Raw genomic sequence first — 24,531 nt, forward strand, 5'->3', positions numbered from 1 at the left:
GTTAATGCATCTTTTGCACAGCCTTTTTGTGTAAGAGTCCGGTAGCGGACTTGTACACAGGGCACATTTTTTATTTTTTGATTTTTCCTTCCTCTTAGTCTGAGATAGAGACATCATGACGGAGGGGAGAGAGAGAGAGAGAGAGAGACATTTTATCAGCTTGATAGGCAGAGCGTTGTCCACTCACCCAGAGAAGCTGTAGGTACCGGCTCAGGAGGCTGAGAAGGAGGCTTGTTGGCGTGGCTTCTGTGGCTACGATCCAAGGAACCTCGTCTTGCGTGGTCCTTGGCTGCTGCTGCATCGCCTGCCTGGGGATGCGTGTCCTGCCTTGGTGAAGACATGATTGCACGCCATATCCCTGTGCCCCAGGCCTTTTGTAAGCCCCTTCATACCTGGTACCTCCCCCTCCAGGTGCGCCTATTTGCGGCTCATTAGTATGCGCTTCAGCGCTGACACTAGCCGCCCGCGCTCTGCAGGTTGAATCGCCCTTTTTTTTTTTTCTTTCCTTCTGGAGGGGGCGGGGAGCGCCTCTGCCTGTGGTGCCGCCCAGCCGCGCGTGCGCTCTGAGCCGAGGAACCTCCGGTAACCCGGAAGTTCCTCCTTACCACTTCCTGCTGCGCTGCATGTGCGTCCTCCTGGACGCTGAAGCCCTTTAGGAACGCCGGAGGCTGCCGTTTTCTCCGGTTCCTGCGCCCCCACATGGACCGTAATGGATCCTCCTGCCCGGTGTCATGTCATCATCAGAGGAACACCTGGTCGGCGCCACCCGGTACCGGTGTTTCTGCCCGTCCGTCCATACCAGCCGAGGAGGGAGCCGGATTCCAGCACTCCCCCGTCGCTGCCTCTGGACCGGAACCCCTGCCGTTCTCGCAGACACTGCACAGGCGGTTCCTTGGCCCAGGTAAGACTGTAGCGTATCCTGCGGTTCCCCTTAGGAACAGGAAACCAACTGAGGGGGAGAGGCGGACCGCCCTCTTTTATCTCTGTAGGTTTCCTGTTCCTATGGGCGGATCCCTCTCTCCAAGTGGGTGCTGTCGTGGCGAAGAGTAAAATATGTCTTATATTCTAGGTTCTTCAAAGTAGCCACCTTTTGCTTTGATTACTGCTTTGTACACTCTTGGCATTCTCTTGATGAGCTTCAAGAGGTAGTCACCGGAAATGGTTTTCACTTTAAAGGTGTGCCCTGTCAGGTTTAATAAGTGGGATTTCTTGCCTTATAAATGGGGTTGGGACCATCAGTTGTGTTGTGCAGAAGTCTGGTGGATACACAGCTGATAGTCCAACTGAATAGACTGTTAGAATTTGTATTATGGCAAGAAAAAAGCAGCTAAGAAAAACGAGTGGCCATCATTACTTTCAGAAATGAAGGTCAGTCCGTCCGAAAAATTGTGAAAACTTTGAAAGTGTCCCCAAGTGCAGTGGCAAAAACCATCAAGCGCTACAAAGAAACTGGCTCACATGAGGACCGCCCCAGGAAAGGAAGACCAAGAGTCACCTCTGCTGCGGAGGATAAGTTCATCCAAGTCACCAGCCTCAGAAATCGCAGGTTAACAGCAGCTCAGATTAGAGACCAGGTCAATGCCACACAGAGTTCTAGCAGCAGACACATCTCTACAACAACTGTTAAGAGCAGACTTCGTGCAGCAGGCCTTCATGGTAAAATATCTGCTAGGAAACCACTGCTAAGGACAGGCAACAAGCAGAAGAGACTTGTTTGGGCTAAAGAACACAAGGAATGGACATTAGACCAGTGGAAATCTGTGCTTTGGTCTGATGAGTCCAAATTTGAGATCTTTGGTTCCAACCACCATGTCTTTGTGCGACGCAGAAAAGATGAACGGATGGACTCTACATGCCTGGTTCCCACCGGAAAGCATGGAGGAGGTGGTGTGATGGTGTGGGGGTGCTTTGCTGCTGACACTGTTGGGGATTTATTCAAAATTGAAGGCATACTGAACCAGCATGGCTACCACAGTATCTTGCAGCGGCATGCTATTCCATCCGGTTTGCGTTTAGTTGGACCATCATTTATTTTTCAACAGGACAATGACCCCAAGCACACCTCCAGGCTGTGTAAGGGCTATTTGACCAAGAAGGAGAGTGAAGGGGTGCTACGCCAGATGACCTGGCCTCCACAGTCACCAGACCTGAACCCAATCGACATGGTTTGGGGTGAGCTGGACCGCAGAGTGAAGGCAGAAGGGCCAACAAGTGCTAAGCATCTCTGGGAAAAAGATTAAAATTGATGGTGTCGGCCCTTTAAAGAACAAGGAGGGTGAAATCATAGAGAGCGATGTGGGAAAAGCAAATGTTTTAAAAAATTTCTCAACAGTGTTCACACAGGAAAAGGATTTGCCAGGGGAAACGCAGAGTAATAATGTAAACTCCCCATTAAGTATTACCTGCCTAACCCAGGAAGAAGTGCAGAACCGCCTTAGTAAGATTAAAATTGACAAATCACCAGGCCCTGATGGCATTCACCCTCGGGTATTAAGGGAGTTAAGTAATGTGATAGATAGGCCTCTATTCCTTATATTTAAAGACTCTATAGAAACAGGGTCTGTTCCTTTTGATTGGCGGCAAGCAAATGTGGTACCAATATTCAAAAAGGGGTGTAAAAGGGAACCTGGAAACTATAGGTCGGTAAGCTTAACATCTGTTATGGGTAAAATTTTTGAAGGGTTTTTAAGGGATACCATACCATTATGGAATATCTCAATGTTCATAAATGTTTAACTCCATATCAACATGGATTTATGAAGGATCGCTCCGGTCAAACTAACCTGATCAGCTTCTATGAGGATGTAAGCTCTCAAATGGACCAAGGAGAATCATTGGATGTCATTTATCTCGACTTCTCTAAAGCATTTGACACTGTCCCACATAAAAGATTGGTAAGTAAGATGAGAAAGCTTGGGCTAGGGGAAAATGTGTGCAGATGGGTAGGTATCTGGCTTAGTGATAGAAAACAAAGAGTGGTTATTAATGGTGCATACTCAGATTGGGCCAGGGTTACTAGTGGGGTACCACAGGGTTCTGTATTGGGCCCCCAACTATTTAATATATTTATTAATGATCTAGTGGATGGCTTACACAGTAAAATATCAGTATTTGCAGATGATACAAAACTATGTAAGGTAGTTAACACAAAGGAGGACAGATTGCAACTACAGACAGGAGTAAATTGGAGAATTGGGCTGAAAAATGGCAAATGAGGTTTAACACAGATAAGTGTAAGGTTATGCACATGGGAAGGAGAAACAGATGCTACAATTACTTACTAAATGGGAAACTGCTGGGGAAATCAGACATTGAAAAAGACTTAGGCATCATAGTCAATAAGAAGCTAAATTGGAGTGCCCAGTGTCAGGCAGCTGCCACCAAAGCAAATAGGGTCATGGGATGCATTAGAAGAGGTCTGTGGACACGAGATGAAAACATAATTCTCCCTCTGTACAAATCACTCGTCAGACCACACTTGGAGTATTGTGTGCAATTTTGGACGCCGGTGCTCAAGAGAGACATTACTGAACTTGAAAGGGTTCAAAGGCGGGCTACTAAAATGATAAATGGAGTTGGTTCACTACAATACCCAGAAAGGTTATCAAAATTAGGTCTATTTACTCTAGAAAAGAGAAGACTTAGGGGAGACCTAATATATATGTACAAGTATATCAGAGGGCAATACAGAGATCTCTCCAATGAACTGTTTGTACCAAGGACTGTGACAAGAACAAGGGGGCATTCTCTTCGTTTGGAGGAAAGACAATTTCTGCACCAGCATAGAAGAGGGTTCTTCACGGTTAGAGCAGTGAGGCTCTGGAATTCTCTTCCTGAGGAAGTGGTGATGGCCAACTCACTGAATGAATTTAAGAAAGGAATGGATGCTTTTCTTGTGAGTAACAGTATAGAAGGTTACGAATAACAGATTATAGGTAGATGGTTGACCCAGCTTAGGGGAAGGAATTTTTTTCCCTATGGAGAAAATTGGCTTCTACTCTGTGGGTTTTTTGCCTTCCCCAGGATCAACAATGCAGAACAGCTGCACTAAAAATAGGCTGAACTAGATGGACATAAGGTCTTCCTTCAGCCTTCAAAACTATGTTACTATGTAAGACTGTTGGAAGACCATTTCCGGTGACTACCTCTTGAAGCTCATCAAGAGAATGCCAAGAGTGTGCAAAGCAGTAATCAAAGCAAAAGGTGGCTACTTTTTAGAACCTAGAATATAAGATATATTTTCAGTTGTTGCACACTTTTTTGTTAATTACCGTATTTTTCGGACTATAAGACGCACCGGACCATAAGACGCACCCCAATTTTCAGAAGGAAAATAGGGAAAAAAATAATAATGTGTCAAATGGGGGTCCGTCTTACAGTCCGAATTCAGCTTACCTGGGAAGGGATCCGGCACAGGTGGAGAAGTAGTCACAGGGGTCATTCAGTGGTCCAGGCTCGTGCGGTGGCGGCTCTGTGCTGGGGCAGGTTGGTTGTGCGGTGGTGGCAGCGGGCGGCTCTGTGCTGGGGCAGGTTGGTTGTGCTCGGGCAGCTGGGCTGGGGTAGGGGCAGCTGGGCTGGGGTAGGGGCAGCTGGGCTGGGGTAGGGGCAGCTGGGCTGGGGCAGGTGGGCTCTGCGGTGGAGGCAGCGGGCGGCCCTCTGCGGTGCAGTGGTGGCAGCGGGCAGTGCTCCGGTGCAGGGGCGGCGGCTCCGCCGGCATTTCTTCGCACCCCGGAGGCCCCCGCACATCCTTTGCTGGCCGCCGCCATGTTGCGGTGGCCTCCGGGAGCATGGACGCTGGAAAGATGGCCGCCGGTCCGGGGACGGCGCATGCGCGGCTTCAGATCTCGTCCCGAGATCTCGGGGGACGAGATTCAAATCTCGGCAACGAGATCTCGTCTCCCGAGATCTCGGGACGAGATCTGAAGCCGCGCATGCGCCGTCCCCGGACCGGCGGCCATCTTTCCGGCGTCCATGCTCCCGGAGGCCACCGCAACATGGCGGCGGCCAGCAAAGGATGTGCGGGGGTCTCCGGGGTGCGAAGAAATGCCGGCGGAGCCGCCGCCCCTGCACCGGAGCACTGCCCACTGCCACCACCGCACCGCAGAGGGCCGCCCGCTGCCACCACCGCACCGCAGAGCCCCGCCCGCTGCCACCAGCTAGGTTAGTTTCTTGTATTGCGACCATAAGACGCACCCCCCACTTTCCCCCAAAATTTTGGGGGAAAAAAAGTGCGTCTTATGGTCGGAAAAATACGGTATATAATTCCATGTGTTAATTCATAGTTTTGATGCCTTCAGAGTTAATCTACAATTTTCATAGTCATGAAAATAAAGAAAACTCTTTGGACACACTTTCTCATTCAAACTTTTGGTATGTACTGTATTTGGGGATAGTTTACCTATATATTTGGATTATGCTACATAGGCACATTGTCTTATGGGGTTGTGTATTTTTTTATATATGCTGATGCTTATTAAATGTTTAATTTTTTTAATTTATGTGAGTGGGTTGGGTCATTGCAGTGATTGGTGTAAGTTTGTGAGCCACCCTATATAAGCCCACCTCACTGCTCCATGTTCGTGCTTTAAAAAAAAAGTGTCTTTTAGTGTGTCACAGCAGCTAAACATAAAAAAAAATCTTCCATACATGCACCAGTATAAGCCTATGCATCTAATTTTGCCACGAAAAACTGGAAAACACATTGACTAGAGTATAAGCCAGGTATGCATTGTCCCCTCATCATCACTATCCTTGTATGCATGACACCCTCATCCCCATCCTGGTATGCATGGTTCCCATAAAAAAAAAGAGCATAAAAAAAAACAAACAAAAAGTATTAAGTTACGTACCGGTAACGGTATTTTTCGGAAGCCCATGACAGCACCACGAGAGAGGGGATCCGCCCTATAGGAACAGGAAACCTACAGATACAAAAAGGGCGGCACCTCTCCCACGCATCAGTTGGATTACAGAGCTTGAGAGGCTACCATGGTTAGTACACAACATATGATATATACAACCTATCTACCCTATTTACCAGAATTATTTTATACCATCTCCCACATAAGGTGATTTTATGAACAATCTTCTAAAGGAGTGCACCCCTATATGTGAACAAGGGAGGGAACTAAGGGTGCTGTCATGGGCTTCTGAAAAATACCGTTACCGGTACGTAACTTAATACTTTATTCGGACTTCCATGACAGCACCACAAGAGAATTACAGAGATGTAAACTAACTTAGGGAGGGACTACAGCCTGCAGCACCCTTAGCCCGAAGGTGAGGTCTGAGGAGGCACCCATGTCTAACCGATAGTGGTTAAAAAAGGTGGAAGGAGATGACCAGGTGGCCGCCTTACATATTTGATCAATAGATACTCGAGCTCTTTCCGCCCAGGATGATGCCATGGCCCGAGTGGAATGTGCCCTCAGATTCTGTGGAGCTGGGCCGCCACCTGCTGTGTAGGCAAGAGAGATAGCCTCCCTAATCCACCTTGCTAATGTGCGTTTTGATACTCTGTATCCTTTCCTGGGACCTTGGAAGGATAGGAATAATGCGTTCTCCTTCTTCCAAGGATCCGTGGCTGCTAAATATGTCAGTAAGCATCTCCTAATATCTAACGCCTGGAGTTTCTGCTCTTTAGGGTTGGTTGGATTAGGGAGGAAGGAAGGCAGAACTATCTCCTGTGTCCTGTGGAATTGTGTTGCTACCTTGGGAAGGTATGCTGGATCTGGCCTTAGGATTACCCTATCCTGTAAGAACTCTGTAAGGGGGCAATCTGGAAAGTGCCTGTATATCGCTCACCCTACGTGCGGATGTTATTGCTACCAGAAATGCTGTCTTAAGAGATATAATCTTTAGTGAGGCGGAATCTAAAGGTTCAAACGGACTTTCCGTCATGGCTGTAAGGACTAGGTTTAAGTCCCACGGCACGCATCTGTTTTTGTGTATAGGTCTCGATCTGGCCGCTGCTCTGATGAACCTTGCTACCCAATAATCTTTTGCAATATCACCTGCAAACAGGGCCCCTAAGGCTGAAACTTGTACTTTTAGCGTACTTGTGGAGAGACCCAATTCGAAACCTTTCTGGAGAAATTCCAGAATATGTTTCGTGGGAATTCCGTCTCTGATGTCAAAGTGAAAGGTGGACAGGAAGCGTTTCCAGGTCCTAGCATAGATATTAGTGGTAGTTAATTTTCTGCTTTTTAGGAGGGTGTCAATTAAGTTCTTGGAGAACCCTCTATCTTTTAATAGTGACCTTTCTAATACCACGCCGTCAAATGAAGTCCCGCTACTTGTGGGTGGCTGACTGGCCCCTGGTAGAGGAGATCCGGAAGGTTCGGCAGTACCCAGGGATCGCCTACCGACATGGTCCTCAACCACGCGAACCAGGTCCTCCTGTGCCAAAAGGGGGCAATCAGTATGACTTTTGCCCGATCCTCTCTGATCTTCCTGACTACCAGAGGAAGAAGATTCAATGGTGGGAAGGCGTATGCCAGAGAAAAGTCCCATCTTATCAGGAGGGCATCCACCGCCAGGGGATTTTCCCTGGGGTTCAGAGAGCAGAACAATCTTTCTTTTCTGTTTTTTCTGGTGGCAAAGAGGTCTACCTCTGGCTGACCCCATCTGCGGACAATCTGGTGGTAAATATCTTTGTTCAAAGCCCATTCTCCTTGTCTTAGAGCCTTGCGGCTTAAAAAGTCTGCTCTTACGTTGTCCTTTCCGCTGATGTGGAGCGCGGTTAAAGATAGACAATTTTTCTCTGCTATCTGGAGGAGCCGTTCTGTTATCTGCATCAGAGCGCTGGAGCGGGTCCCACCTTGGTGGTTGACATATGCTACCGCTACCTGGTTGTCCGAGTGTATCCTCACATGATGGCCCTGTAGGTAGATAATGAGTTTCTTGACTGCCCGTTCTATCGCCAATAGCTCTCTCTGGTTGGATGAGATATCAGAATCCCACTGTCCCTGTAACACTATGTCCCCCATATGGGCTCCCCAACCGAAGGAACTTGCGTCTGTGGTTATAATACGGGTTATCTGTGTTATCCAGGGCACCCCTGATGCTAGGTTCTCGCTATCAAGCCACCATCTCAGTGATGTAACAGTTGAGGGGCTTAGCCACATCCGACCTTGTAAGGAGCCTCCAAGGGCCCTGCTATTAACCAAGACGTCGTTTTGAAGGGGTCTGGTATGGAACTGTGCCCACCTTACTGCTGGGATGCACGACGTTAGAGAGCCTAACAGGGACATGGCCTGTCTGAGGGTCATAGATGGATTATCAATTGCCCGAAGAACCTGCTCCTGTATCTTTTGTAATTTATCTAGTGGCAGCAGGCACCGCTGAGTCTCTGAATTTAGTACTAACCCTAAAAATTTCTGTATTTTTAAGGGCTGGAGTCGGGATTTCTCGTAGTTTAAAATCCATCCCAGGTTTTCTAACCTGGATCTAGCTTTTTTCTATCTGGGATTTACAATCACCCACCGATTTTCCTACAATCAAGAAATCGTCTAAATATGGAATGATTAAGACGTCAACCTCCCGTAAGTGAGCCATAACTTCGGCCACTATCTTTGTAAAAACCCTGGGTGCTGCTGAGAGACCAAAGGGAAGGGCTCTATACTGAAAATGACACACTGTGCCCTCTACTGAAACTGCCACCCTCAGGAACTGCTGGAAGTCTGTATGGATAGGTACATGAAAGTACGCGTCTTTCAAATCTATGACTGCCATAAAACAACCTTTAAACAATATTTTTATTGTTGTATTAATGGACTCCATTTTGAATGTATGATTAATCAAAAACTCGTTAAGGGAACGAAGGTTTATAATCGTTCTGAATGTGTTATCAGGTTTCTGGATTAGAAACAGGGGAGAATAAAACCCTCTTCCCCTTTCAGCTTCTGGAACCTCTACCAGGACATTTTTCTGGCATAGGCTCCAGACTTCCGCTTCTAAAGCCGCTTGTTCGAGATGAGAAGATCTTAAGGGGGTTAGTTTAAAGGTGTCCCGTGGGATCTGGGTAAATTCCAACCTAAGCCCGGTGGATATTACCTTACGCACCCAGTCACTATTCGTAATCTGTGACCATGCCGGGAAGAAGGATGACAGTCTACCCCCCACGGGAACTGCTAGTCATTGATTTGGTCTCTTTTGATCTCTCGACGAGCGTGTGAACATATAGCCCGTACCTCGTCTCCTTCTGTCTTCCCATCTGGGCCGATCTCTAACAGGCGAAGAGTTGCGCCTTCTCCCCTGGCCAAATCTCCTTCTTCCAAATGGACGACGGTAGGACGCTGACGAAAGGTTTGGGAATCTTTTCTTGTCGTCCCCCGCCTTCTCAAGCAGCTCGTCTAGGACAGTTCCAAACAAATATTCGCCCTCACATGGAATCGCACAGAGCTTTGCTCTGGACTGGATGTCTCCCTGCCAGCACTTTAGCCACAGGGCTCTGCGAGCTGCATTAGAGAGACCTGCTGCTCTGGCGGCCATTCTCACTGCATCCGCTGAGGCATCTGCTAGGAAGGTTACTCCCTCCTGGATGGTCGGTAGGGCCCCAAGAATTGTCTGTCTTGATGTACCCTGTTTTAGTTGTGACTCCAACTGGTCCAACCAGACCATCATGGACCTGGCCGTGCACGTTGAAGCCACTGCTGGTCTTAAGGACCCGGCCGCCATCTCCCAGGTGTTTTTCAGGAAAGTATCAGCCTTCCTGTCTAGGGGATCTTTAAGGGATCCCATGTCCTCAAAGGGGAGCGAGGATTTTTTTGATGCCTTTGCAATGGCTGCGTCTAATTTGGGGGCTCTGTCCCAAGAACTTACTGTCGGATCGTCGAAGGGGTATCTTCGTTTGAGGGCTGGTGGTAGCGACCCTCTTTTGTCCGGTTTTTTCCACTCTCTGTGGATCAGATCCTGTATCTTTTGATTTAACGGAAAGACTCTCCGCTTCCTCTGTTCCAGCCCACAGAACATGACATCCTGCATGGACAAATGGGGCTTAGGCTCCTCTACCTCCATTGTCCCTCTGACTGCTTTGACCAGCTTGTCTACCCGGTCAAGAGGCAGACAAAATCGCCCCGAGTCCTCTTCTCCTGAGGAGGACGAGGGAGATGAAGCCTGGGAGTCTCTGCTTTTTCTCCACTCTACCGAGGAATCAGACTCCACCGGGACCTCGCCCTTTAGACTTTGCGGCTGGGACAAGGACTTTAGGGTTTCCCTCATTTCTGCCCTGACAATGTCCCTTAAACTCGCCGCTACTGCGGGCGACTCTTCTGCCACCGTCTGCTGAATACAGGGGGGGCACAATCTTTTGAGGCACGCGTCCGGTAATGGGCATGCACAGAGTGCGCATTCCCTATGTTTATTTTTACTTGTAGCTTTTTTCCCCTAGAAAAAAACACAGAAGGGGGGTCCCGTCACTGAGTGAACTTTCACGAAGATCACTTACCAGTGCCACACTCAAGTACCGGAGAACGAGGGGGATTTCTTTCGGTCGATGCTCCTGTCTGCCTGGAGGAGCTCTTACGAGTGGACTGGTCACTTCGTCCCGTATTACTGTCACGGGACACTTTCTTTTTCTGTTTGACCTGCCGAAGGTCATCCAGGGGCGGCAGTGATGTTTGCCGCTGCTGTCGCCCTTGCTTCTGCCGCTGCTGTTGCTGCTCTCGATCACTCTCCATTACCACTGCTGCTGCTGTACACTGCTGCATGTAGTAATGTGGCCAAGGCAAGGTACCCTGCCAGGGTCCCGCCTAAATACCCCTCCTCCGGTCAGCAGTATCCATGCCGTGCCCCTCCCCACCCTTAACGGGGCTCCCTACCCCAGCTGGCGCCGGACCCGGCGCCATCGGTGTTTCCGATGGGCGCCGCCATTTTGGAATCCTCGCGCATGCGCAGTGGCGCGCTAACCCTGAAGCGCATCCTCCGCCCGCCCCCTGACGTCACCGCTACCCCGGGAAACACCGGAAGTCACGTGGGACGCCCGGGAGCCCCGGAAGCAGCGCCACCCGGACGCCGCCCCCTGCACAGCGCTGCCGTCGTACCTGCGCTGCCGGAGCCGGGAACCCCCTGGGGGAATATACTTACCGGCGGCGGCCTAATTCCGGAGACGGACATCCTCCGGACGCCGCTCCCTGCTGCACACGCCACCGCCGTGACACCCATCCTGGGCCACTGTGGCGTCCTCCAGGAGATCCGCACCAGGCCGAGGTAGGAGACCCCCTTGCTACCGGTATCGGCTGGCCGGCCTGGGATCCGGTTCTTCTGTAGGATCCTATCCCCTCAGGAACAGGAAACCAATTGATGCGTGGGAGAGGTGCCGCCCTTTTTGTATCTGTAGGTTTCCTGTTCCTATAGGGCGGATCCCCTCTCTCGTGGTGCTGTCATGGGAGTCCGAATAAAACATCCTACTTACCCTTCTTTTGCTCGTCTTGTTACGGAGCCAGCAGCTGCTTTATGCTTATAAGCAGTGCATGGCCGGGACATCATGTGCTGATTACAAGCACAGCACAGCTGCCAGAATACTCATTGCTTTCCACGCCGGGACTATGTGCGCGGAAGGCAGAGAGTATCCATTGCAATTAAGTAGCGAGCACCGTACGGCGGCTGTGGCTGACACTGTCATATATCCACACTACTTAAAGGAATGAATATTCACCTCTCTCCAAACCTATGGAGTGGCGAAGGGTGAATATTAATTTCTCTCAAGTAGCGGGCACACGTGACCGTATGGCCGCTGCGGGAAGTCGACGGCTGCGGATGACACTATGCGCACTATTACAGAGAAATGAATATTCACTGCACGCACAGTGAATATTAATTTCTCTTTAGCAGCGGCCACAGGCTTTAGCTGCAGCAGCCGGCTCCTGCCTCTGCAGCTCCCCCTCCATCTTCTGGGGGACAATGACTCGAGTATAAGCCAAGGGGGGCATTTTCAGCCAAAAAAAGAAGCCTGTGCTGAAAAAAAAAACCTCGGCTTATACGGTATATAAATCTGATAAATATATATATATATATATATATATATATGCGCTGCTCCATAGAATATGCCCCCATATGCTGCCCCATAGAATATGCCCCCATATGCTGCCCCATAGAATATGCCCCCATATGCTGCCCCATAGACTATGCCCCCATATGCTGCAAAAAAAAAAAAAAAGCCATGCTCACCTCTCCTGGGTCCATCGCCGCTGTCTGCCGCTTCTTGTGTCAATGACTGTTTAGCCAGCAGAGGGGCGGGGCGCACTAACCACGTCACCGCGCCCCCTGCTGCCTAAACGTCACTGACACAGGATGCAGCAGAGACAGCGGTGAGCAGCGATGGACTGGGGGACAGGTGAATATCGCTATACTCACCCATCCTGCCGCGGTCTCTGCAGCCTCACTTCTCCACTGTCTCCCTTCCTGTCTCCAGCGGTCACGTTGTGCTGCTCACTACACTCATGAATATGCGCATATTCATGAGTGGTAATGAGTGGTACCACGTGACCGCTGAAGACAGGAAGGGAGACAGTGAAGAAGCGAGCAAGGCTGCAGAGACCACAGCAGGACAGGTAAGTATGATCTCTGACACCCCCGCTCCCCCTCCGACCCCCAGGGATATGACCCATGTATAAGCCGAGAGGGGGATTTTCAGCCCCAAAAAATGGGCTGAAAATCTCAGCTTATACATGGGTATAATAATATATATATCTATCTATCTATATATATTATACATACACTAAACTAAAATCCAGACAATCCATTGAATAAATTAGCATTTTGCAGTGAGAAATAAGTATTTGATCCCTCTGGCAAACAAGATTTAATACTTGGTGGCAAGACCCTTGTTGGCAAACACAGCAGTCAGATATTTTTTTGTAGTTGAGTTTTGCGCACATGTCAGGAGGAATTTTGGGCCACTCCTCTTTGCAGATCATCTCTACATCATTAAGATTTTGAGGCTGTAGCTTGGTAACTCAGAGCTTCAACTCAGGGATTAAGGTCTGGAGACTGGCTAGGTCACTCCATGACCTTAATGTGCTTCTTTTTGAGCCACTCCTTTGTTGCCTTGGCTGTATGTTTTGGGTCATTGTCTTGCTGGAAGACCCAGTCACGACCCATTGTTAATGACCCCTCGGTGTGCCTAAACAGGGAAAACTCCCCACAATTGCCCCATTTTGGAAACTAGAACCCTCAAGGAATGTATCTAGATGTGTGGTGAGCACTTTGAACCCCCCCCCCCCCCCAGTGCTTCACAGAAGTTTATGTAGAGCCGTGAAAAGAAAATCAAATTTTTCCCACAAATGTTATTTTAGCCCCAAATTTGTTTATTTTCATTACGTAACAGGAGAAAATGGAGCCCATAAGTTGTTGTGCAATTTCTCCTGAGTATGCACAACTCACAAGGGAAGAAGTGCCATATTGGAGATCAGATTTTGTTGGACTGGTTTGAGGGTGCCAACAGGAGTTTATAAAGTTGCCATGTGAAAATGAAGAAAAAAAAAAAATTATTTTTCAAGAGGGTAATATGAGCAAAATGGACAATATAATTTGTAGTGCTATTTCTCATCATCACAAGGGCCTGATCTTTGCTCAGAGCATGGTCTAGCTTGTGTGTTTACATAAATAATTGTTTCTATGTAAAACAAAAAAAGAATACATATTTGGCATTGCCGCGTCCGGAAAAGACCCAACCTATCAAACTGTCACACTAGTTAATCACAGGCCGCATGGCCCATGATCCAGTAATGTGCTTCTTTATAAGCGTGCATAAAAGCTCAGTCCGCCACAGTTTTGTGCACCTCTGAAAAGGACAACGCTGTACAGAGGCCAGACGGGGTCAAGAGTAACTCTGCTGCCTCATCATAATGATTACCGTACTTTACGGATTATAAAACGCACTTTTTTCCCCCAAATTTGGGGGGGAAATGGGGGTGCATCTTGTAATGCGTATATACCTTACCGATACTGTTGCTGCAGGCCGCAGGCTGGGATGAGGGGTGCCTGGTGGTACTGCGGGGCCTCTGCCGACATTCTGTGAAAGGACAGAGGCCCCGCAGTTCCATGGTTTCCTGTGCCGTGGACTCCAGGAAAGTGGCTGCCGGGGGGCGGCGCATGAGCAGATGGAGATCTCAGCATCAAGATCTCGGGAGATGAGATTTCAGCTATGAAATAAAAAGGCAACACTCACTTCAGAGACAGAAAAGTGAATTATTCCAAGCCAAAGTATGCAACATTCCAACCCCAGCAATGAGCCCTTTTTAAGTGAAAACTAAGGGGCTTCAGTAGGGGCACTATTTCTGTGTATTTGCCACAATAAAAATCCATCTCCCTGTCTTTAAACCCTTCACGACAGGGCCAATTTTCATTTCAGTTTTCTCCACCCCTTTTTCCCCCAGAGATACAGCATTTTTCAGATTATAAGATGCACTTTTCTCCCTAAATTTTGGGAGGAAAATGCGAGTGCATTTTATATTCTAACTGTAGATTAAAAGGGAGGGTCGATGGCGGTGGAGCAGGGTCACAGGATGCAGGGTCGCTGCTTCAGAAGGCTGACGGCAGCAGGAGTGGGGCGATGCTGCCTATTTTCCTCTCCAAAATGTGGGTGTGTCTTACAGTTTCTCTTTCTGGAACTTGAAGTTGAGATCGTCTGATCCTTTGTGCTTTACACAGCGATCCCACAGTATTGCTAGTTATAGCAGAAATCACGGTCTCCTTTGAAGCCTGGCCACATGCTCTGCTTCAAAGGAACACCGTAATGACAAGCACGGAGGTCTTTAGTAGACAGCAACCCATCGACGACCTGCAATCACGTCACGGGCGCACCACTGGGTTCAGGGAATGCCGCGTGGACATGCCGGGCGCATGTTAAATGCCGCTGAGATTGACAGTGGCATTTACCAGGTCAGCAATCGCGAGCAGAGCTCTGCACCACCCATGATTGTTAGAGGCAAGTCCAGGTTGTAATACATCACCCCGTGAGCACGCTCCATACACTCGCTTACAACTTGCGCTGTGCATGTACAGTGGATGTTGTGAAGGGGCTAAGTGTTGGGAGATGTGCCCTGCAAATGCACCTATGGGCAAATTTTTTTTTTTTTTTATTGGTGACTTGGAGCTGGGGGCAATTACAAGTTTAGTATTAGGGCCCTGGTACAAATATGAAAAACAAAAATGCACATAAACACATGCATATCCCTAATGTAGTATGATATATACAGTATGTGTGTATTTGTGTGTATATAACACTCTAGGACCGCGTTCGCCACACGGTTTTATATAACATAATATTTACTGTGTTACTATAAACGTGAGCTTTTATACACGGCCGCTCTCATGTAAACTCATGTTACCAGAGAGTAAGCTGATATGGGTAAGACATGCTGGTGCTTTACACTGTAGACTCAGGTGCTGTTTAGCAACCAACCTGGATCTGGGGCGTCTCATTAGAACAACACGTGCTGAGCTGCCAAGCTCAAGATGGCCGCTCCCATGAATGCGATGCTAACGTAATTCTTCTATTCACAGTCATTTTTTTTCCAATGGTGATTTGTTCCATGTTTATCTATACATACAGTCTCCTTACTATGATATATGCTAATACGAGTGAAGGTGATAGATCATCTTTAACGTGAGGGAAAACAGTGATTGAGAAGGGGCTTGTCCAAGTAGTGGACAGTCCCTTTAATTTTATAGCTTACTGCTCTTTGCCTACATTACATAGGTGGCCAGTTTCCAAGGCTAAGAGCACATGGCTTACAAGTGCTTTTTTTTTTTATAGAGCTTGTATGCCCTGCTCTTAAGCTGACCCGATTGTTGGATCCGTCCCGTTTCAGTGCCCCAGTATTCCGCCAATGCTGCATCTGCTTGCACGACTATGCCACTCGTCCACAATGTCAATTAAGAGCACACTGCCCATGACAAGCAGCAAGATGGAGACAGGGGAGCAGGTGCTCCACAGACGAGCAAGAGGAGGCAACCCTTATAAGTATGGACTGGAAGATAAAACATACACACATCCTGATCAGCTTTGAAAACATCTGCTATAGTCACTCACCTGTAGAAAAGGATATTTAGAGGGATGGTGCTGAAGTGCCAGAGAGCATGGGCATCCAGTACCCACAGCACAGGGGGGAAATCTAGTAACTCCAGAAGTGCCAGGCTTTGTAATAGAACAACCACCAGAACACATTTCCAGAGGTAGGGCTGATGAGAGTGTCTCCTCAAGCACCACATAAGCCACCATATAAGGTTAATCATGCCTGTTCAAAAAGAATGACATACGTGATCCAGTGCCCAATACAAGTGTAAAAATCACAAATATATAAATCACAAGATGTATATAACAAATCTCAACTCACCAAAGCTAGCATTTGCTAGCATATTATAACTATAGTCAAATCGCCCAAGGGTCAAGTAAGACACATGGCACCCGAACAAAAGGACCAGGAGAGCACCAAAAACACTGGCAACAGAAGGATATCGAAGACCCAGAGTCCTGGGAGGAGATATATAATTACAATCGATTCAGGATAAACCCTCTCCATACTCAAAGTGGCCATGAAGGTTTATTATAGGTGCAATGTGGCCTAGAGAGCAGCAAATGAGGAAGGATGGGCAACTTAGGCAGGGGCGGGGCAAGAGGACAGAAGACATAGGCAGGGGCATGGCAAGAGGACGGCAGCATAGGCAGAAGGCAGGGCAAGAGGACTGCAGCATAAGGAGGTAGTAGGGCAAAAGAACAGCCGCTTAGGTAGGTCGTGAAATTAGAGGAAAGCAGGTTAGGCAAGTAGTGATGCAAGAAGACAGCAGCTTAAGCAGATAATGGGAAAAAGAAGAACGGCAGGTAGTGGGGCAAGAGGAAAGCAGTTTAGGCAGGTCGAGGGTGAAGGAGACAACAGGTTCAGCAGTTTATGGAGCAAAAGGAAACAGCAGGTTTGGCAGGTTGTGGGGTAAAACAGCAAGTCAGGCAGGTAAGGGTGAAATAAGCCGTGGGGTAAGAGAACAGCAGCTTAGGCAGGCTATGGGGCAAGAGGACAGCAACTTGGCATGTCATGGGGCAAGAGGAAGGCAGCTTAAGAATATAGTGGAAATAAATGACAGCAGTTTAGGCAGATTATGGAGCAAGAGGACAGCAGGTTAGGCAGGTCATGGAACAAGAAGACAGCAGGTTGAGCAGGTTGTGGAACAAGAGGACAGCAGGATAGGCAGGTTGTTGGACAAGAGAAGATTAGGCAAGGAATGATGTTGGTGCAAGACGTTGGTGAAAACGTAATAAATCATGAGGGTGGAAGACAAAAAGATTAAAAAAAAAAAAAAAAAAAAAAAGAAGAAGGGGATAGCAAAGGAGATGGAGTGTGAGCAAGCGGAAATTAGCAGAGAGAAGCATTTCACAACAGAAGAAAGCTATTGCCATGAGAAGGCCATTGCAAAAGGCAGCACACCTTAAGGAAAATTATCCAATAGAATCAATATGAGCAAGGAGGAAATAGCTAAGATGCGCAATTCACACCAGGAAAAAACATTGCAGTGAACACTACATAAGAAAGAGGAAGACAGCTCAAATACTGTGAGGAAGACAAGGCAATTTTTAATGTTTTCACCACTTCCTGGACTCACCTCATACAGCAAAGGTAGATGGAGTGCAGAATGACTGCCGAGGCACAGAAGTAGTCCATTTTCTGTGGGGACAGACAGTGAATGTGGCAGAGGGTATACTGACAGATGGACACTGTATGCATGCATGAGCATATTTGGGCAAGCAACCGTTTCTGTACAGCACAAATCTCATTTCCTTCCACCGTTTACCTCAGTAATAGCAGTGTCTCTGGTGTGGAAAACTGTGGACCAGAACCAGGCATTTATGGAAACCTGTGGAGAAATCAAACGTCCATTAGCTTGGCTGTAATGCTATATAGCTCTGATGACGCCCATCTGGTACTTACGATGGCAAAATTTAGGCAAGTTTGGTACATTGGGCACGAAACAGGTACAGAGGACCGGTAACGTTTTAGCATCACAAGGTTTGCAAAGCCATTAAGAAAGGAGGCCAGGGCTGAAGCTGGCTCCTGGAAGAACAGGAATCGGGAGAATGGCCACTGCAAATGATCAAAAAAAGTATATGATAATCTTAAACGATTAAAGGGATTAAAGTGTCTCTACCTTTATCAACAGTATATGCTTTAGGCCGTGATCACACATGCGAGGAATACAGCCAAGTCTTGCATGTTAATACCCGGTACTGCCGCCGGCACTCAGGAGCAGAGTGTGCGGCTCTATGTATTGCTCTGCGGCCGCACGCTCTGCTCTTGAGTGCCAGTGGCAGTGCCGAGTATTAACATGCGAGACTTAGCCGTATTCCTCGCATGTGTGATCCCAGCCTTACAAGGTGTATTCATCAATGGCAAATGAAAAACTATATTATAGAAGGGAAAATGGTTCAAAGAAATTATCTGTGGACAACTCATTGAATGATGGTTCATGTTTCATGATATAATGAAATTTACAGCTGAATTTATACTTAATTGCTTTCCTGGATTTTCAATTATATAAGCCATCAATGTATAATCCATAGGAGCCTCCCCCTGGTACCACACTGGTCAGCAGAATGAGGGAGTTGTGGTGCAGTAAGCAGCACATAAAGCCACTTGTAAACTAAAAAAGAAGTAGCAGCAGACATCTGGAAGCTCATATAAAGACGTCACATAGGACAATTCAAATGATGACAATCAACTTCGGACTTATTAATGGTTTAAATGTAAATCTGCAAGCTTTTGGTCCGGGAGATGCATGTCTGATAGCAATGGTTAGCATCCCAACAACATAATTAAAACACCTTGTTGTGGCTGGTGAATTTGCCTATTTGTACACCAAGTACCTTATTTATTTAGGTACATTCTTTATAGCAGTAATATTGTTTAAATTTGACATATTCAATGTTTGCATAAATCTGGGCACACACAGTGACTGCTGCACTCTTTGGTTTGTATATTATAGTCACAGAAGCCTGCATCTGTTCACTTTTGCTTCATTTTTTAGGAGGTGGTCAGTTTTTTTTGCCTTCCAAATAGTTTAGCCTGCAAAACTCCAATAAAACCAGGCTCTGCATTAAATGCAGATAGAATCTCCTTCCTGCTAACAAACTAATAGATATTAAAGAGCTGCAAAATACTACAAGGCTTCTATATATAATTACAGAACTGCAGACTACTGCTTTAGTTATTAATCCCTTAGTGACCGACCGGAGCTTTTTCTCCTTCGTCTCATTGGGGGACACAGAGACTGTGGGTGTGTGCTTCTGCCGTCTGGAGGCTGACACTAAGTATACAAAAAAAGAGTTAGCTCCTCCTCCGCCGCATACACCCTCGCCCCCAGACCGGGCGTAACTCAGTTTTTTGCTTAGTGTCTGATGGAGGCACACGCAGTCTGGAGCTCCAGACTAGGTTTTTTTTTTTTTTTTCCCTTTCTTTGAAGATAAGACAGGGGCGACGGATCCTATAGAGAGGGTCCGATCTCCCCAAATCACCAACGGGCGACCACGTGTGAGTAGTCCTCCACGTGTTTTCTCTCCCGCACCGAGGGACACATCTGGGACTTTTCCCCAGACAACCATTTTTCTTTTTTATTTTGTAAAGAGGGGCAACGCATCCTGATGAGAGGATTCGATTTCCCCATGAGCTACAACGGGCGAGCACGTGTGAGCGATGGGCGATCCCCAACGGACTCCACGTTTTGTTCCTCTCCTGCAACGCGGGATTTCAGGTTGGCCCCTTCCACCCCTAGGTAGTGACACCAGGGGTGCAGTTGGAGGCGCAGGTGAGCCAGGGGATCGAAGCCGGAAGCCCCGCCCACTGACTTCCGGCGGCACGGGGAGCGCGGCGGGCACGCACAGTGACCAGAGGCTCCCGCCCCCCTCCCCCTCCTCGCATTTCCTCGGTGCGGTCGGAAACCCCGCCGCCTCTCTCCAAAGTGCACCGCAGTGCCCCCGGCGAGTAACGGCACGTGAAGCAGCTCGTCCACGTCTCAGGGTTTTCGCTGCGTCCAGAGGACCCCGTGGAAGAGGGGGGACGTTACCGGTGGGTGAGTGCAACCCCGTTTCGAGTGCCGCACTGGTTGTCAAGGAAGGGGTTACCCTCCTCCTCCTACCCTACCCTGCAATATGTCTGGCAAAGGGAAAGCTCACTCTTTCCTATACGCTGTTTGCGTTTCCTGTGGGGTCAGGCTGCCTAAGGCGCAGCCGGGTAAATTTTGTGAAGCCTGTGAGTTGGAGCGAGCCCAGGAGCCCCCCATTGTTGCAGAGCCCAGGGGTCAGGACCCCCCAGAATGGGCAGTGTCTTTATCGCATTCTATGATGTCCCTTACGAAGGCAATTGAGTCCCTTCGGGGCCCGGGCAGGGTCAAGGATGGTGGTCTGCCAGCGGAAGACAGCTCGTCCACGTCTCAGGACCCTTCGTCCGTTAGGGGCCGCTCCAGCACCAGACAAGCTCATGGTAAGAGAGCTCGTTCTCCGTCGGCCGGGCCCTCTGGGGAGTCGGCGGCGATTTTTAGGGCATCTCGTTCCCTGTCACCAAGCTCAGGAAGCGATCAGGACGAGGGCGAGGAGGAGGAAGAGGAAGCCTGGAATCCAGAAAGCCTGGGATACCAGGACTCGGTGGACAGCCTCATTGAGGCGGTCAACCAGACTTTAGAGATCGAGGATGATGTGTCCACGGCCTCAGGTCACAAGGTCTCCTTCAAGAAAACCAGGCGTCCGCATAGAAGGTTTGCCACGCATCCGGAGTTCGAGGAGCTAGTCCAGAAACATAGGGAACACCCGGATAAGCGCTTTGCAATGCAAAAGGCGCTGCAAGCAAAATATCCGTTCCCTCCTGAACTCCATAAAGGGTGGGTGGAGTCGCCAGTAGTGGACCCACCGGTGTCACGTTTAGCATCAAGATCGCTATTGTCGATACCCAGCGGTTCTTCTATTAAGGACCCAACTGATCGCCTCATAGAGGGGCTTGCCCGCTCAGTGTATGAGGCAGCAGGGTCGGCTCTGGCCCCCTCCTTTGCGGCTACCTGGGTGGCTAAGGCCATGGTTTCATGGGCAGACACTCTGCATAGGGCCCTCCAAGACAGGGATCTGCCCGCGGAAATCTTGGAGGTGACAAATCAGATATCAGGAGCGAGTGATTATCTCGTCGGCGCCGCTCTGGATGCGGCCGAGTGTTCTGCTGTGGCAGCAGCAAATGCGATCGCCGTAAGGCGAGCATTATGGCTGAGATTATGGAAAGCGGATTCTATCTCTAAAAAATCCTTGACCTCATTGCCTTTTCAAGGCAATCGATTGTTCGGTGAAAAGCTTGATAAACTTATCTCAGAAGCCACAGGGGGGAAGAGTAGTTTTCTACCGCAGCAGAAGAGTTGGCCGGCATTCAGGCAGACGCAGAGGCGTTTTCGGCCCTTTCGTAGCTCCTGGAGGTGGACTTCGGCCAGGGCATCCACCTCCGCAAATGATGGTCAGATTAGAGAAAGGCAAGTTTCTTACAGGGCCAATCCGCTGGGTAGAGGCCGGGGCCGTTTGCCCAGAGCGAGGGGGGCCAGATCACAAAAGCCTCCAGCAAAATGACTCGAGGCACTTCGTACCTACGGACGACAGAGTGGGCGGACGCCTACTAAGGTTCAGCCACGTTTGGGTCGCAGTGGCACGCGACGCTTGGGTGGCCGAACTGATATCGTCCGGGTACAAGATAGAGTTTGTCGGACTCCCGCCACGGCGTTTCTTCCGTTCCCGGCTCTCCGGAACAGAATCGCAGGCGGAAGGTCTGTTGCAGGCTATAATGACGCTACAGCGCAACGGGGTCATTGTCCCAGTGCCGAAAAGCGAAGAGACGCAAGGTTTTTACTCCAACCTGTTTTCAGTCCCCAAAAAGGACGGGACAGTAAGGCCAGTACTGGATTTAAAGATCCTGAACAAGTTTATCAGGGTCAGGCGATTCCGGATGGAATCCCTCCGTTCGGTCATTTCAGCCATGGATCCAGGGGAATTCCTGGCCTCGATCGATGTGCAGGATGCATATCTACACATCCCGATTTTTCCTCCACACCAGAGGTTCCTGCGTTTTGCGATCGGAGGGCGACATTTCCAATTTGTTGCTCTGCCCTTCGGTGTGGCCACTGCCCCCAGAGTCTTTACAAAGATAATGGCGGTGGTTATGGCCATCCTGCATGCTCGGGGCATAACGGTACTACCCTACCTGGACGACCTTTTGGTAAAGGGGCCGTCGTTTCAGGCGTGCCAGGAGAATGTCGGTATCACTCTGGATACCCTGGCCCGCCTAGGTTGGCTGATCAATCGGAACAAGTCGTCCTTGGTTCCGGCTCAGAGAATCGTATTTCTAGGCATGGTTTTCGACACCTCCCAGGGGCTGGTGATCCTCCCTCAGGACAAGGCGCAGAGGATCAAACAGGGGGTACGGAACCTTCTTCAGCCGGGCTCCAGATCCATCCGGTACGGCATGAGTGTGTTGGGCAGAATGGTGGCGGCGATGGAGGCAATCCCGTTTGCCCAGTTCCATCTCCGTCCGCTTCAACATGCGCTCTTGTCAGCATGGGACCGAAGGCTGCTTTCCCTCAATCATCGGTGCAGTTTGTCTCCACCGGTCCGACGGTCACTCCGGTGGTGGACTCGCGACTCGTCTCTGGTTCAGGGGAAACCCTTTCCCCCGGAACAGTGGTTGGTGGTGACGACCGATGCAAGCCTGCAGGGTTGGGGTGCAGTTTTCCAGAGTCACACAGCCCAGGGGCGGTGGTCCTTTCGGGAGGTAATTCTCCCGATCAACATTCTGGAGATACGGGCAATACGATTGGCCCTGCAACATTTTCAGCGTTGGCTGACAAACCGGCCGGTGCGCGTTCAGTCGGACAATGCTACAGCGGTAGCGTATGTGAACCATCAGGGGGGCACGCGCAGCCAGGCAGCCATGCGCGAGGTCGGGCTGGTACTGCGTTGGGCCGAGAAAAACCACGTGGTAATTTCAGCGGTGCACATTCCGGGAATCGAAAACTGGGCGGCGGATTTTCTCAGCCGACAGGGGGTCGCGGCAGGGGAGTGGTCCCTGCACCCCGAGGTTTTTCAACAGATCTGCCAACGGTGGGGGACACCAGACGTGGACCTTATGGCATCCAGAGAGAACGCCAAGATTCAAAGATTCGTCGCTCGATCCCTCGACCCGCAGGCAATCGCAGCAGACGCTCTGGTGCTTCCGTGGAGCCAGTTTCGGCTCCCGTACTTGTTCCCCCCGCTACCTCTGCTTCCAAGAGTCATCAGAAAGATAAGGAGAGAGAGGGTTCCAGCAATTCTGCTGGCCCCAGACTGGCCTCGGCGGGCCTGGTATGCAGATCTGGTTCAACTAGTGGTGGACGTACCCTGGCGTCTCCCAGATCGGCCGGACTTACTGTCCCAGGGGCCGATCTGCCATCCGAACTTAGGGGCCCTGTGTTTGACGGCGTGGCCATTGAATCTTGGCTGTTAACACAGGCAGGATTCAGGCGCGATGTGGTGGCCACGATGGTGAGTGCCCGAAAGCCTTCCTCGGCGAAGGTATATCATCGGACTTGGGAAGTGTTTTTCCGTTGGTGTAGGGATCACGGAGTGGCTCCTCTGGTTTTTTCGATCCCCAACGTACTGGCTTTTCTGCAGGCAGGGCTGGACGCGGGATTGGCTCCGAGTTCACTCAGAACGCAAGTCTCGGCCCTGTCGGTGCTTTTCCAACGAAAGGTCGCTTCGGTCTGGCAGGTTAGGACGTTTATGCAAGGGGTCGCACATTTAGTACCCCCCTATAAGGCACCGATGGAATCATGGGACCTGAACTTAGTGCTCAGGGCCCTTCAGGAACCTCCCTTCGAACCGTTACAAGAAGTCTCCTTACCTTACCTGTCCAGGAAGGTCGTTTTTCTGGTAGCGATAACATCTATTAGGCGGGTTTCGGAACTGGCGGCTTTATCTTATAAACCGCCGTTCCTGACTTTTTATAAGGATAAAGTAGTTTTAAGGCCAGCTCCCCCCTTCTTGCCGAAGGTTGTCTCTGCATTCCATATCAACGAAGACATTGTCTTACCCTCGTTTTGCCCGGCACCGGTGCATAGGGTAGAAAAGGCATTGCACACCCTGGATCTGGTAAGAGCCCTTAGGAGATATGTGACAAGGACAGCGCCATTCCGCCAGACAGACTCTCTATTCGTGATTCCAGAAGGGCGGCGGAAGGGACTCGCTGCGTCCAGAGCGACTTTGGCCAGATGGGTTCGACTGACAGTCCAAGAATCATATCAAATCAGTGGCACGCCGGTTCCGGCAGGGATCAGGGCACACTCGGCTCGAGCAGTGGGTGCCTCATGGGCACTGCGACACCAGGCTTCAGCGGAACAGGTGTGCAAAGCAGCTACCTGGTCCAGTTTGCATACGTTTGTCAAACATTATAACGTACATACCCAGGCATCCTCGGATGCAAGCCTGGGAAGAAAGATTCTCCAGGCAGCAGTTGCGCACCTCTAATCAGGGGCGCAAAATAGCAT

General features: G+C 49.4%; 1 protein-coding gene across 2 annotated transcripts in view; it reads right to left on the minus strand.

Annotated features, from left to right (window-relative positions):
- Nucleotides 1-24,531, minus strand: part of PGAP3 (post-GPI attachment to proteins phospholipase 3) — a 41,908-nt gene that overhangs the window by 12,160 nt on the left and 5,217 nt on the right. Inside the window, exons 3-7 of one of the 2 annotated variants that reach the window (XM_073572570.1) lie at nucleotides 17,925-18,077; nucleotides 17,788-17,850; nucleotides 17,599-17,660; nucleotides 16,341-16,477; nucleotides 16,037-16,241 (exon numbers count right to left, since the gene is read on the minus strand). In XM_073572570.1, coding sequence (XP_073428671.1) covers nucleotides 16,037-16,241; nucleotides 16,341-16,477; nucleotides 17,599-17,660; nucleotides 17,788-17,850; nucleotides 17,925-18,077 — 620 coding nt within the window. Of the gene's footprint in view, nucleotides 1-16,036; nucleotides 16,242-16,340; nucleotides 16,478-17,598; nucleotides 17,661-17,787; nucleotides 17,851-17,924; nucleotides 18,078-24,531 lie in introns of those variants that run through there. The other variant, XM_073572571.1, reaches the window with a different exon arrangement.

This window comes from Dendrobates tinctorius, unplaced genomic scaffold, assembly GCF_039654945.1.
Source record: "Dendrobates tinctorius isolate UK_male_01 unplaced genomic scaffold, ASM3965494v1 ptg000032l, whole genome shotgun sequence".
Classification (NCBI taxonomy): domain Eukaryota; kingdom Metazoa; phylum Chordata; class Amphibia; order Anura; family Dendrobatidae; genus Dendrobates; species Dendrobates tinctorius.